The sequence below is a fragment of the Prionailurus viverrinus genome, chromosome D1 (genome assembly GCF_022837055.1).
Source record: "Prionailurus viverrinus isolate Anna chromosome D1, UM_Priviv_1.0, whole genome shotgun sequence".
In the NCBI taxonomy this organism is placed as follows: domain Eukaryota; kingdom Metazoa; phylum Chordata; class Mammalia; order Carnivora; family Felidae; genus Prionailurus; species Prionailurus viverrinus.
The window spans coordinates 87,929,217-87,942,135 of NC_062570.1; the positions used below are offsets into that span (position 1 = coordinate 87,929,217).

At 44.5% G+C, this 12,919-nt stretch overlaps 1 protein-coding gene across 1 annotated transcript in view; it reads left to right on the forward strand.

The window, feature by feature from the left end:
* Positions 1 to 12,919, forward strand: part of KIAA1549L (KIAA1549 like) — a 117,056-nt gene that overhangs the window by 25,735 nt on the left and 78,402 nt on the right. The window contains exons 8-9 of the mRNA XM_047823248.1: positions 1,060 to 1,211; positions 6,250 to 6,421. Coding sequence (XP_047679204.1) covers positions 1,060 to 1,211; positions 6,250 to 6,421 — 324 coding nt within the window. The remainder of the gene's footprint in view (positions 1 to 1,059; positions 1,212 to 6,249; positions 6,422 to 12,919) is intronic.

Consider the following 12,919-nt stretch of genomic DNA (forward strand, 5'->3'; position numbering starts at 1 on the left):
GGGGGGAGAGGGTCAAAGGAAGTTGTTCCCGTGGTAGGTGACTGTTTCAGGCCCAGGATGGCCCTGGTGTTCCTTGTGGTCCTCCTCCTCGCAGTAGCCTGGAATTCTATCATTAACGCCTCAGCTACCCAGATAGCCCTGGGTATAGATGAAAGAGCAGTGGAGGAAGGATGGAAAGAGGGGCTTCATTTCCCTTCTACGCACCAGGCACTGTAATCAGCTGTTTGATACATCTTGTCTCATTTCAACCTTACAGCCCATAAGGATAGATGTGCTGTGATATCGACTTTCTTACTCCCTTTTTGCAGAGAAGGACTTGGACTCAGAAAGGGCCAGAGGCTTGCCGGAAGTCCAACTGGCAAGCACCAGCACAGAAACAGAACCCACTCTTTTTATTACACAGTTCCGCTCTCGAATGGGATGGTACCTGAGAGGCCCTGGGCCACTTTAGAGGTGGGTCCCAAAAGGACCCCGTAGAGGAGAGAGAGACAAGGACACTGAACAGGGTGGCTTTTCTATGTATAAGGGGCTGGGTTGCAGGATGGAGCTCAGCTTCCCTATCAAAGCTGCTGAGAAGGGAAAATATAATAAAGATAGCCCTGAGCCAGGGCTTCTGAGTGGGAACCAGTAAAAAAAAAAAAAAAAAATCCAATTAGTCATACCTGCAGCTATGCTGTATTCCCATATGGTCTCTAACAACACATAACATCTTAAATGAGGTTTGGATTAAATGCAGCAGCATTAAACATGTCACAGCTTGTGGAGGAGAGAGCCCAGGCATTGGAGTTACATAAGCATGGGTCTGAACCCTGACTTTGCTTGTTACTAGCTGTGTGCCCTTAGGCAAGTCATATAACCTTTCAGCATCTATAACGTGTGGACGGTGATCCCTAACTCCTGGGATCTTGTGAAGGTAGACTGAGGTAAGGAAGGCCAAGTCCTAACATGAGATAGGGCCCATGGCCCTTAGTGGCTGGTGCAGGGGCGGTGGTGGTTGTGGTTTCTTGATCCACGGGGAGCCTGTCCCCTGAGCAGCCCCTCTGCCTTCTGCATCCACAGTGCTACAGGGCGTGGACAATTCGCTGGTGGGCCTGCACAACCAGAGCTTCGCCCGGGTCATGGAGCAGCGCCTGGCCCAGCTATTCATGATGTCCCAGCAGCAAGGCCGACGGTTTAAACGGGCCACTACCTTGGGAAGCTACACCGTGCAGGTGGGTGTGTATGTGTACTAAACCACTGGGGTCTTGTAATAGATGTACGGGAGTATGCTGAGACTCAGTAAACCATGCTGTGTGCAGACGAGCGCCTGCCCTGCACACTGACTAAGCCATGTAATCAACACTACTCTTAGGTTTGGGGGGTTCATGGTCCTAAGCACCAAAGTCGTGGAGGAGGGTGAGAGTTAGCTACTCTCCTGTATTACTGCTAGACTGTAAGGTTTCAGAACAAATTCTGCACACGTGCACATATTTATCAGACAAAAGTGATTAGTAAGCAAGCATAGACTTTCTACTCCCCAACCTGTTCTGGAGACTAGATGGAGTCCCAGAGCTCGGGACCTTCAGATCTCTTGCCACAACTCCTATGGATGGCAGATGCACCAATCAATATTCCAGCTGCAGGATTCTGTTATCCTTCTTTAGTCAGTCTCAACAAACAGAGCCCTCCATGTTTATAATGGTCAGGTGACCGACCACACGGGGATTCAGGCGAGAGAGCTGTAGCAGACACTATTGATACATTGCCCAAATCCCCTTCCCATTTCTACTGAATGCTACTGGGCTTCCAACAGCCACTGCTGAACCTTTATTGAAGGGCCATTCTTGAGATGCCAGAACCCACTTTGTCGATGCCATGGCTGGCTGGAAGTGCCTGGGAATTAACTAGCGGTGGGGGTGTGAATACAGCAACTCTCTTGCTTTGTGGCTATGAGAATTCTGAAATGTATGTTTTCAGTAATTGCCAGATATTTCCCATAGAATTAAGCTTTTTTAGCTGCCCACAGTGGTAACTAGATGAATAATGTACCTCTCGCTAGTTCCCTTCCACCCCCTGAATCACCTCTTCACCCTCCAGTCAGTTCCATGCACCTCCCAAATAATCCATCTACAAGGATTCAGCTCTTCTCAGTCGGCTTCAGGGGGAACTCTACAGACACAATGACCATCCCCAAGGTTAGAGGCTCCAAGCTTCTTTCTTGATTCTTTATTCAATTCGAAGCCAATCCCTGTATCTTGAATACCACTAATTTCACCAAAACTGGGAACCCATTGCTAACATTTGTTATGCTAATTAACAAAGCTCTGTTGAGCAAGATGTCAAAGTATAGAAGCACTCCTGGCGGCTGCCTCCGGAGTGTGGGCTTCCTAATTGGAATTAAGCAAACTGCCCCTAGAGTGTGAACTCGTGATTGGCAATTGCCACATCTAGGGTTTAACTTAATGCAAACACACATGCTTGATATTACCATGTCTAAGAGAGGAAGCGTTTTATAGAAAATTATAGGCATTACTCCAATCTGTCTGCAGATTGTGTCCTCGGGAGTTTGAAAGTACAAACAACTCATTTTCTGGACCACACTTCCTTGCCTGAGACAAGCATCATCCCTTGAGGGAGATTCTAGGTCCTCCATTCACAGTTGGTGAATTTGGCCCCTTGTCCTCTTAGATGCTGCTTTCATTCTAAGTCTTTGTGGTCTGTGACAGCCTGTGACCAGGTAAAGTGATGGTTTATTTCTTGTGCCAGGTTTATGGTTTACCCTCTCTAGGGTCCATGTGAGCCCTATAATTCACACTTCTCCAAATAAGAGAAAGGAAGTCGTTGGGACTCAGACAGTGAAATGGGATTTGCCTCAGCTGAAGGGAGAGAAAGAACAACCATATAATCCTGGTGTTTTTTGTAAACCTAAGAAACCTAATCCATTCTACATGTATAAAACAGCCCACCAAGATATTCTTTCCTCGTTTCTTCTGTGTAGTCAATGTGATTGGCTCCATAGCTGCCTGGAAAGTCTGAGTGAAGTGAGTAGGGATTTGTTTCTGCAAATCCTAATTTATAGAGGTGGTAACATAACCCTTGGAGGAATCTTCGTAAGAAGAATTGAAATTGAAATTGAGTGAAGGTATTAAATATTTGAATGCGCATTCACCTTCTACCTGGTTGTACTAACACTGTCCTTACCTCCTCTCCTTTGAGGGACAGGAATGCCGTGGCCAAGTTTCCCAAATAAAATTTGCTCTTACATAGCTTACATCATCCTTCCACCCAGAGGCCTTTCTTCTGGGCTCAAATAATTTTAAAAGATGAGCCACCTTCATGAAGATGGAAACTTGTATGTCTGGAATTTAAAGATGTTCCTCTAGTGAATGTATCTGAAAAATTGAGTCTGAAGAAGAAATACATATGACCAATAAACAATTTTTAATGTTTAACTCCACTTGTCATCAAAATAATGCAAGTTTTAACTACCACAAGATATCGTTTTCACCTACCAAAGATTTATGATGGTACTATCCAGGGTTGGTGAGCATGAAGTGAAATGGGTACTTTCAAACACCGTAAGTGGGTATGACCTTTGTGGAGAACCAGTGAGCAATTTAGACAAGTACCTCTTGGATGGTCACAAACTTACTCCTGGAAATACATTTTGAGGAGAATAGAGGTGAACACAAAGACCAGAAAGTGAGAGCAGTGTCTTTCAGAGAGCGTCCAGAAAAATGGTCCTATGAGGTGCCTTGGGGCAAAGAGGCTCTGTGGCCATATCAGTTTGGCAAGGATTCATCCTGTAGCCCTTTCTTGAAGATTCCCAAGGCCTGTTGGCATACCAAAGCCTCTAAAAAGACCTGTAGTAAAGAAATTCCTTAATTTTGGCCAACATACTAGTTTGGAAATTTAAATGCTGATAAGACCCTTGTTTTTAGTAATATATTTTTCCGACATTTTATTATGAACATTTTTAAGCCCACAGAAAGAAGTTTTGTAGTGAACACCAACAAATTCACCATCTAGATTCTAAAATTAACAGTGTGCTATGTCACTATTTTATATTTGGTAACATATTCATTTCCATAGCACAGATCAGTTTGGTCTGTTCTAGAGCTTCATATAAATGGAAGTATATTCTCTTTTGTATAAAGCTTTTTTGACTCCATGTAGTGTTTTTTGGGTTCATCACGTTGTGTTATGCAGGAGCTTATTCCTTTTTATTGCTGAATAATATTCCCTTGTATGAATAGACTACAGTTTATTTAACCACCCTTCTGTTGATGGACACCCAGACTTTTTCCAGTTTTCAGCTACTTTAAACAAAGCTGCTATGCCCATTCTTCTACAAATCTTTCTGTAGCCATATATTTTCATTTCTCTTGAGTATGTGGGAGTGGAGTTGCTGGTTTATAGCATTGGTGTATGTTAGCTCTGAGACAAACTGCTAGACCTTTTCCCAAAGTTTACCATTTTACACTCCCACCATCCAGATGTAGAGTTCCAGTTACTCCACACCCTCATCAACACTTGGTATTGTCAGCCCTTATTTCAGTCATTCTGCTGGGTGATAGCAGTGCCTTTTTTCTCCACTGAGCATTTTGTATATGCTTATTGGCTATTCAGATAGTATCTGGTCAGATTTTTTTAAACCCATTTTTTATTGGGCTGTAGTAATACCTATTTTTAATTGTTATGTATAGCATACGTACAAAGGAGTATAAAGACATGTAGACTTCAAAGAACACCAATAAAAAGAAATCACAACCCAAAGTAAATTACCCTTACCTTACCCCAGAAGCCTTTTATGTGTCGTCTCTGATTATGCCTACTCCCTTCCTTTCTATCAGAGTTGAGTGTGCTTCTGAATTTTGTTTTAAGTCATGCCTAAATTTTCTGTATAGATTTTACCATCCATGTGTGTATGTATCCCTAAAGAGTACATCATTTGGTTTTGCCTGTTTTTGAATTTTATATTCAGTGATTTGTTTCTTATCAGGCTTTTTTATTCACCCATATTGATACAAATAGACATAGTTTATTTATACTACTCTATAATATTTCATTGCGTGACTATACCATTAACTCATTAATCCATCCTACTGTTAGTGACTTTTGAATTTTCAGAGTTTTTGCTCTTGTGACCAATATTGCTGTGAACATTTCTGCCATACCTTTTAATATCCTATAAAGCTCATAATCTGTAATATACACTTTGGAAAATACTATACTATAATGTTTATCAGTTGTTAATTATAGTAGTGAAAACTTGATAACAAAGTAACCATTCAAAAATGAAGTGTTTGTTGAGTTTATGAGGCATGCATAGGATAGAACATTATGTATAAAAATTTATGTTTTGTGTATTTATAATAACAATCAATTAGCTACAGTACTGAAAAATGAGTAACAATTTGTTTAACAATAAGTGATTTGCTAAATAAGTTTATGAGGTGTGCATCAGAATGCTGTGTAGAAATTACCATTTATGCTTTTGTTATATTTAAGGTCATTTAAGGATGTAAGTAAAAATAGCAGTGTATGATTCTAGATAGAGAGTGTGATAAATAGCTTTGTAAAATACTAAATAAAAGGTTTGTGTGGAAAACCAGCAATGAACAGAAGCAAATGCTCCACGATAATAGTAATTAGCTTGTGGTAGAGGGATTGGAAATTGTTTTTATTTTATTTCATTTCTTGATGGCTTTCTGTATTCTCACACTTTCTGTAGTGAATATGTATAACTTGTCCAGGGAGAAAAAGCAACAAAGGTTATTTTAGAAAAAAGAACTTTGAGTCTCCAAGTACTGCTTTTATCAGAGATCTTTTGAATTGCAGACATATAAGTTCATTTTTTTTTTTTCCCTCTCTGGCAATTGCAGGAGTTTGAAATTAGAAATCTTGTTTGAGAATAACCTAACATGCCCTGAATTAATGTGCAGGCCTATTTTCAAATGAGGCCAGAGTTCTCTGGAGGCTGGAAGACATCACCATTTCAGCGTTTCTTCTCCAGTCTCAAGCTGTTCTTTCCAGATGTTCATATTTTCAGAACCTTTTTCTCCTCCCTGTCTCCCTTTCCAGCAATAGCAGCGCTTCTTGGGATGCTGGTGATGGGGAGGTACACAAAGGTTGAGCTCTAAAAAATACGTTGTGGGTCCAATTAGGCACCGAAGGCTTCAGCAATCAGGAGAGAGCCTGCTGATCGCCCAGGTGATTGCAGGGTCGGTACAAGATGCCCTGTAAACATGGCCTCTCTTTTTCCGAAAGATGGTAAAGATGCAACGGGTGCCGGGACCCAAGGACCCGGCGGAGCTGACTTACTACACCCTGTACAACGGGAAGCCATTGCTGGGGACCGCAGCTGCCAAGATCCTGAGCACCATTGACTCCCAAAGGATGGCCTTGACCCTGCATCATGTTGTCCTTCTGCAAGCTGACCGTAAGGGGATAGTCTTTCCATTCATTATTTTTTAATGCCATTAAATGTTTCCTGCAAATTAAAGTGATTCCCCAAACTCACGTTAACGGACCCAGACCTAAACATATTTTGTGTTCTAGAAGGTTCTTTTAAATCAGTCAGCTATTTCCTGTGTTGTTTGAAGCAGTAGGTTTTGGGTAAGGGATATGTTTTGGATACTAGGATGATGATAATGATATTGCTTTGTCCCTAGTCCTACCCACTCTTCCTCCTCACCATAGTCCTGTGCACAGCTAGAAAAATCACCATGGCTGAGATTATATTGTCTTCTGGGGAATTAAAGATAATTTGATTCAATAAGCATTTATAGAGTCCTGCATGAACTGTTCTCGGTGCTGGCGGACATACAGAAGTGGTTAGACCTGGTCACTGCCTTTAAGGAGCAGAGAAGGAATTAATGAGGATATAAAGGAGCAGAAAGCGGGTAAGTGCAGTGAGGAGGCAGAATGATCCAGTGCTCAGCAGAGGGACAGTTTGCTCTGAAGGGCCATCAAGAAAGAAAGAACAGAGAAAAGGTATTAAAAACAATAGTTGCCTCCTCTGTGGCAGGTACTATGCTTGTTGCCTTACATGGATTTTCTCACTTTCTGCTCTCTTTGGAGCATCTTTATTCAGCTCCACATTCCAGATGAGGAAACCTAGGCTCAGGAAAGTTAACTAACTTGCTCAATATCACAGAACTGGTACTTGGATCACCAGGATTTGAATCTGGATCTATCTGACTTCAAGTATGTGTTCTCAACTGTATCACATGCTAAGATTTCAGCAGGAGGAGAGGAAAGGTATATATTCCAGAAAGAGGGAGAAACACGAGAAAAGGAAGGGAGGCAAAAAGTGCCAGACATGCTTGAAAAACAAGGGGTTTGAGTTGCCTGGAGAGCAGACACGTGAGGAAGAGTTGATGAGCTCAGAAAGGGTTTTGCTTGGGAGACTGGGGCCTTGGATGGTGGGAGAAGTAGATCATACATAATACAGTAGGCTGTGGGGAGCTACTGAAGACTTCTATATGCGGGAGTAGTGTCATTAGAACTACCCAGTATTTAGGGAGGATAACCTGTCAGCAGTGTCCAGGATAAGAGCAGCAGGACTAGTAAGGAGGCTCTGCAGTGGCCCCGGTGTTGGGGACCCAAACGAGGTCTGTAAAGAAAATGAGGATGGGGGCGGTAATGAAGATAAGAGATCATGTGGTAGACATTTTAGATTTGGTAGCCCGCTGAGCATCAGGGGATGGAAGGTCATCTCCCATTGATTTCCTAGTTGGTGTCCATGCTCCTTAAGAACCCAGTGCCTTGGGGCGCCTGGGTGGCGCAGTCGGTTAAGCGTCCGACTTCAGCCAGGTCACGATCTCGCGGTCCGTGAGTTCGAGCCCCGCGTCGGGCTCTGAGCTGATGGCTCGGAGTCTGCTTCCGATTCTGTGTCTCCCTCTCTCTCTGCCCCTCACCCGTTCATGCTCTGTCTCTCTCTGTCCCAAAAAAAATAAATAAACGTTGAAAAAAAAATTTTTTTAAAAAAGAACCCGATGCCTGGTTCATGGTTTTCCTTTTCTGCTCATCTCTTGCCTTCCATCTGTGGTGAGTGTGGCTTCCACGTTGATGCAGATTCACTTCTCCTTGGCCAACAGATTCTCACAGACACACCTTTGCCTAGAAACCATGGTCATCCTGTGCGATCTTGTCTTTGAAATGATGTTTTAAAGCCAGATTCTCGTCTTTTGTTCCTCTCTGCTTCCCTCCCTGTGGGCTCTGTCCCCATCTCTGGTCAGGTCAGCTACTTGCTCCATTGGTTTTGCTGCATCCTCTTTATGTGAGTCCCCCAGGTTTCCATTCTCAGCTCTTTCCCCCTCTCCAGGTAGAGAATAAATTATAGAGGAAGGAGTGAAAAGCCTGGCAGGTGCCCAGGCGAGAGGTGAAGGTGGTAGGGGTAGAGGTAGAGACCAGACAAGTGTATGGATTTGGCATATTTTGAGGGACAGAGTTGATAGGGCAAGATAATGGATTCTGTGTGTGGCAGGAGGAGGTGAGGGTCAGAGGAATCAAGGGTGACTCCTACGTGTTTGCTTGAGTGCTGGTTGTAGTGTCATTTGTTGAGATGCAGAAGATGCAGGAAAGAAAGAGGTTTACTGGGGCTAGAGCAAGAGTGGGGAGGTGGAATTGAGAGTTTTGTTGGGACATGTTAGGTTTGAGATATCTAAAAGACATCTATGCAGAGCTCAGGAGCTAGGACCCCAGATTCATCAACACAAGTGACGGAACTAAGGGAGCAGGTGAAATTAACCAGATTAGCCATGAGTATAGCTGGGTAATCCACATGAGGAAAGATCTGGGGCCAGCAAAGGACACTGAGAAGGAGTGGCCAGGAAGATGGGAGGAAGCCCAGGAGAGTGGGGTCCAGAAATAAGCAAAGAAAGGAATGTACTGGAAGGAAGTGAGCTGCTATGTCAACTTCTGCTGTGCTATAAGGGCAGAGATTAACTGGATTTGGTAAGGTAGAGATTGTTGGTGACTTTGGTAGGAGTGGTTTCCAGGCAGAGTTGGTGCCGATGCTTAGCTAGCATGGATTGAGGGGAGGGTGGGGCTGGGGAAGTAGTGACAGCAAAGGGGAGAAATTAATGGTGCAGTTACTGGAGAGGCACATGGGAGATACTGGGGCACAGCTGAATATTGATGTGTTACTGTAATAGGGAGAAATAGACGATGCAGAAGAGAGAGACACAAACTGTCTTGGAGTGAAGTCCTTAAGTGGACAAGTCCTTAAGTGGACAAGGAGGAGCAGGGACAGCTCATCCTTTTGCACTGGGAGGTTAAGCAGAGTCCAGGGGTGTGGGTGCTGGTCAGGTAGCCATTCAGTAATGGAAGCCTGAGGACATTTTCTGTGATTGTTTCTGCTCTCTTGGGACAGAATGAGGTGAGGTTGGCAGGTGAGGCTGAGGTTGTGTGGGGGGTGTTTGAGCAACAGTATCCACTGAGAATCTGCCAACTGATTAGAGAAATACCTTAAGATTGGCACGTCTTCCCTCCTCAGGCTTCACTGCTGTGTGCAAACCATTCCTTCTAGTCTCTCAAAATCCCGATCCTTTGAAGCTGCCTCCCCCTCACTGCAGTCTCCTCCAAACGCCCTGCTGTCCCCCATAATTCACTGGAGACTTAAACCCGATTCATTGTCTCTTCCTCTCCATCGCCTCTCCTGTCCCCAGTCCATCCTCAGTGCTAACCATTTGGTTCTTTGACCTCCTCACTTCTAATACAGGCCTTGTGGTACTTGGGAAGGGGCAGGAAAGGGGAGCTGGCTTTATTTACAGCAAAAAAGTGAATGGAGCATCAGGAGGAAGGGTTGAGGTTCTGGGGGCTTTGCCAATGGTAGTTGATGGGAAACAGTGGAAAGTTTGAGAGCGTGGGCAGGAGAGACAGATTGTATCAGACTAGAAGGTGCATAGAGCTTTCTGGAAATGAGAGTTGGGAGGCGACTATGCCTGCCTGCAAAGCGGCTGTCCCTCAATGGCACTTCTCTGTTGCCTTCACGGCCACTTGGTCCTCTCCATTCCTGTCTAATAACTCACAAATAAATGTGTGTCCTTTTCTCCATTTCACTGTTATCTCTTCTGGGGCTTTGCTGGTTCTTTCCAAATGACTCAACCTCAGACACTCTGCTATTAATGTCCTGTCCGTACTGTAATTAGGGTTATCCTAATACACAGATTCTGATCTCACATCTACTCCATTAAAAAAAAATGGTGGCTCTCCATTGTTCACAGAATAAAATCTGAACTTCTCAAAGTGGATCTTCCGAGCCCTTCACAACAGGTACTTAACAAATGTTCAGGTCTCTTCACAACCTGCTCTCCGGGCTACTGTTCCAATCATACTGCCCATTTTGCTCTCCTTCCTACTTCATGCTTCAGCCATACAGGAGGATTCATTCTTCACATTCCCTGGTCCTCTGAAGCCATCCCTGACCCCATCTCCCTTAGTGCCAGACGCTTCCACTGCCTTTATCACGTGGGACCAACGAGTTGTTTTTACTCTCTGTCCCTCATAAACTCCCTGAAAGCAGGTACCACATCTCATTCATCTTGGAATATCCAGCTCCAGCTACTGCCTGGCTCTGTTCTTGTGAGAGCAAAGGACTGACCTTTGCTAAATGTCTCTGCCAGGCCCTGGGCGAGGCATGTGGTTGAAGACACCATAGGTGAGCACTTGAGAGCAGAGTCTTTGCCACATGGCAGGCCTGGATTCATGCCCCAGCTCTTCCACTGTCTGACTTTGGAGCTCCAGGAAAAAAAAAAAAAAAGACCCTCTCTAACCTTCATTTTCCTCATCTGTAAAATGAGAATATAAAAAAGCCCTGACCTCACAGAGCTACTTGGAGGGTGAAACAAGATAAGTATTGCATGTAAGGGGCTTTGTACACTCCTGGGGCACCTACTGAGTGCTTCGTAAATGATCCACTGAATGTCTTATAAGTCATCTATAAGGTAGAAGGACTGAAGGGAAGAGAGACTGAAGAAGGAAAGGTGACTTGAAGATTAGGAGCCCCTGTAATTCAGAGAAAAGTGTGCTAGTGATGAAAATAGGAAGGGGATTGGAGGGGAAAGCATTTCTGGAAGGGAGAAGGTAATTGATTCACTTTGGGCCATGTTGAGGTTAAAGTGATGAGATATTAAGGGCCGCTATTCAGATACTGAGGAGGTGTTACGGGTTATGGAGGGGGTGTTGTTGGGGCTCGGGGTGGAGTTCAGGAACGTTTTGGGAGGTCAAGGCTAGATCTCAGGAGAGAGGTTAAAGTTACATGATAGGTTTTGAGAATGTTGTATATACAGGTTAGAAATAAATTCCCAGAGAACATTCAAGGAGAGTGCAGAGCTGGAGGACAGACCCTGGGAAATGCCTCCATGCGCAGGATCAAATGAGGAGGAAGCGAAGACCAATGAAGAAGAAGAGAAGCAAAGATGTCTTAAATCTCACTTTCCCTTAATAGTTTTGAAATCAGCCTGCAATGTGAATCTGAGGTCAGCACCTTAAATGGAGAGTCACAGTGTTGAACGAACAGCTTGTCCCTGTGAAGGGAGAGTGTTAACGTTCTGTGGGTTCCAGTATTTTCTAAATCACTGGGGCCACCTTGCAGTGCCCTGCATGCACTGCCCCCTTGACTCACATCCCCTCTGAGTAACGGGACAGTAATGACTGCTACAGAAATGGCCGCATGTCCGACAGAGGTTTTCATCTGCTCCGTTTGCACGATCTGGAGTGAGGGGCCCTTCAGAGCAGTGACCCAGCTGGTGGAGTAGGGAAAATTCTCCCCACACTGAAGTTAACCAGAGTGGTATACCTTACATGGCCATCAGACATTATTTCAAAAAATGTCACTTTAAGAAAGTGAGAGACTGATCCTTTGGCAAAGGAAATTTGTGTTCATTCATTCTTCCGACAAATATTTTTGAGCACCTATTATGTGCCTGGTGCTCTCCTGGCACTGGAGACAAACCCCCTGCCCTCACAGAGCTTATATTCATGAGTAGCAGATCAAATAAGCAAAATAAGTAAGCAATATGTTAGATGCTAATAAGTGCCATGGAGAAAAATTAAGCAGGGAAGGCCAGGGAGTATCAAGGAAATAATGGTCATGATTTTATTTTATTTTATTAAAGTTTATTTATCTATTTTGAGAGAGAGAGAGCGCGCACGCACAAGTGGGGGAGGGGCAGGAAGAGAGGGAGAGCAAGAATCCCAAGCAGGCTCCGTGCTGCCAGCACAGAGCCCAATGCAGGGCTCAGTCTCATGAATTTTATGATCATGACCTGAGCTGAAACCAAGAGTTGGACACTCAGCCAACTGAGCCACCCAGTGCCCTTAACGGCCATGATTTTAAATTTCCGGGGGTTAAGAAGATCAGTGAGTGACTGCCTGAGGCTACCTAGGGACAAGGTTCCAGGCAGAGGGGGAGGGTTTGAGACCCAGCAAGGGTGTCACTGATGGAAGAGAGTAGCAGCCAGGAGGTCAGGGTGCAGGTGAGGGGTCACAGTTACTAGAGCCCCAAGGGCTGCACCCTGAGTGGAATGAGAGCTACAGGAATGTTGAGCAGGAGATTGACATGGACTGAGTGCTCCCCAGTGCCTGGGCCCTGAGCCAGCCCCTCCCCTGCATACACACACACACACACACACACACACACACACACACACAACACCTCCAGGCATGTGTGTTAACTTAGAACTGACAAACTGTATTTCAGAGTGGTGACTTTTCATAAAAATGTCTAACCTCCCCGTGGCTCAGTTTCCTCACCTGCAAATTGAGGGTAAGAATAGCACCTGGGCAAAGAACCTATCCCAGTGCCTAAGGCAGAGCAGAAGGTCAGAACATGTTGTCCCCCCGCCCCTTTCTTATCCTTTCTGTATTGAAGTTCTTGCAAATTAAATAACCATTCATGCCTCTTCTGTACATGACTTGCAGTTTTAGATCA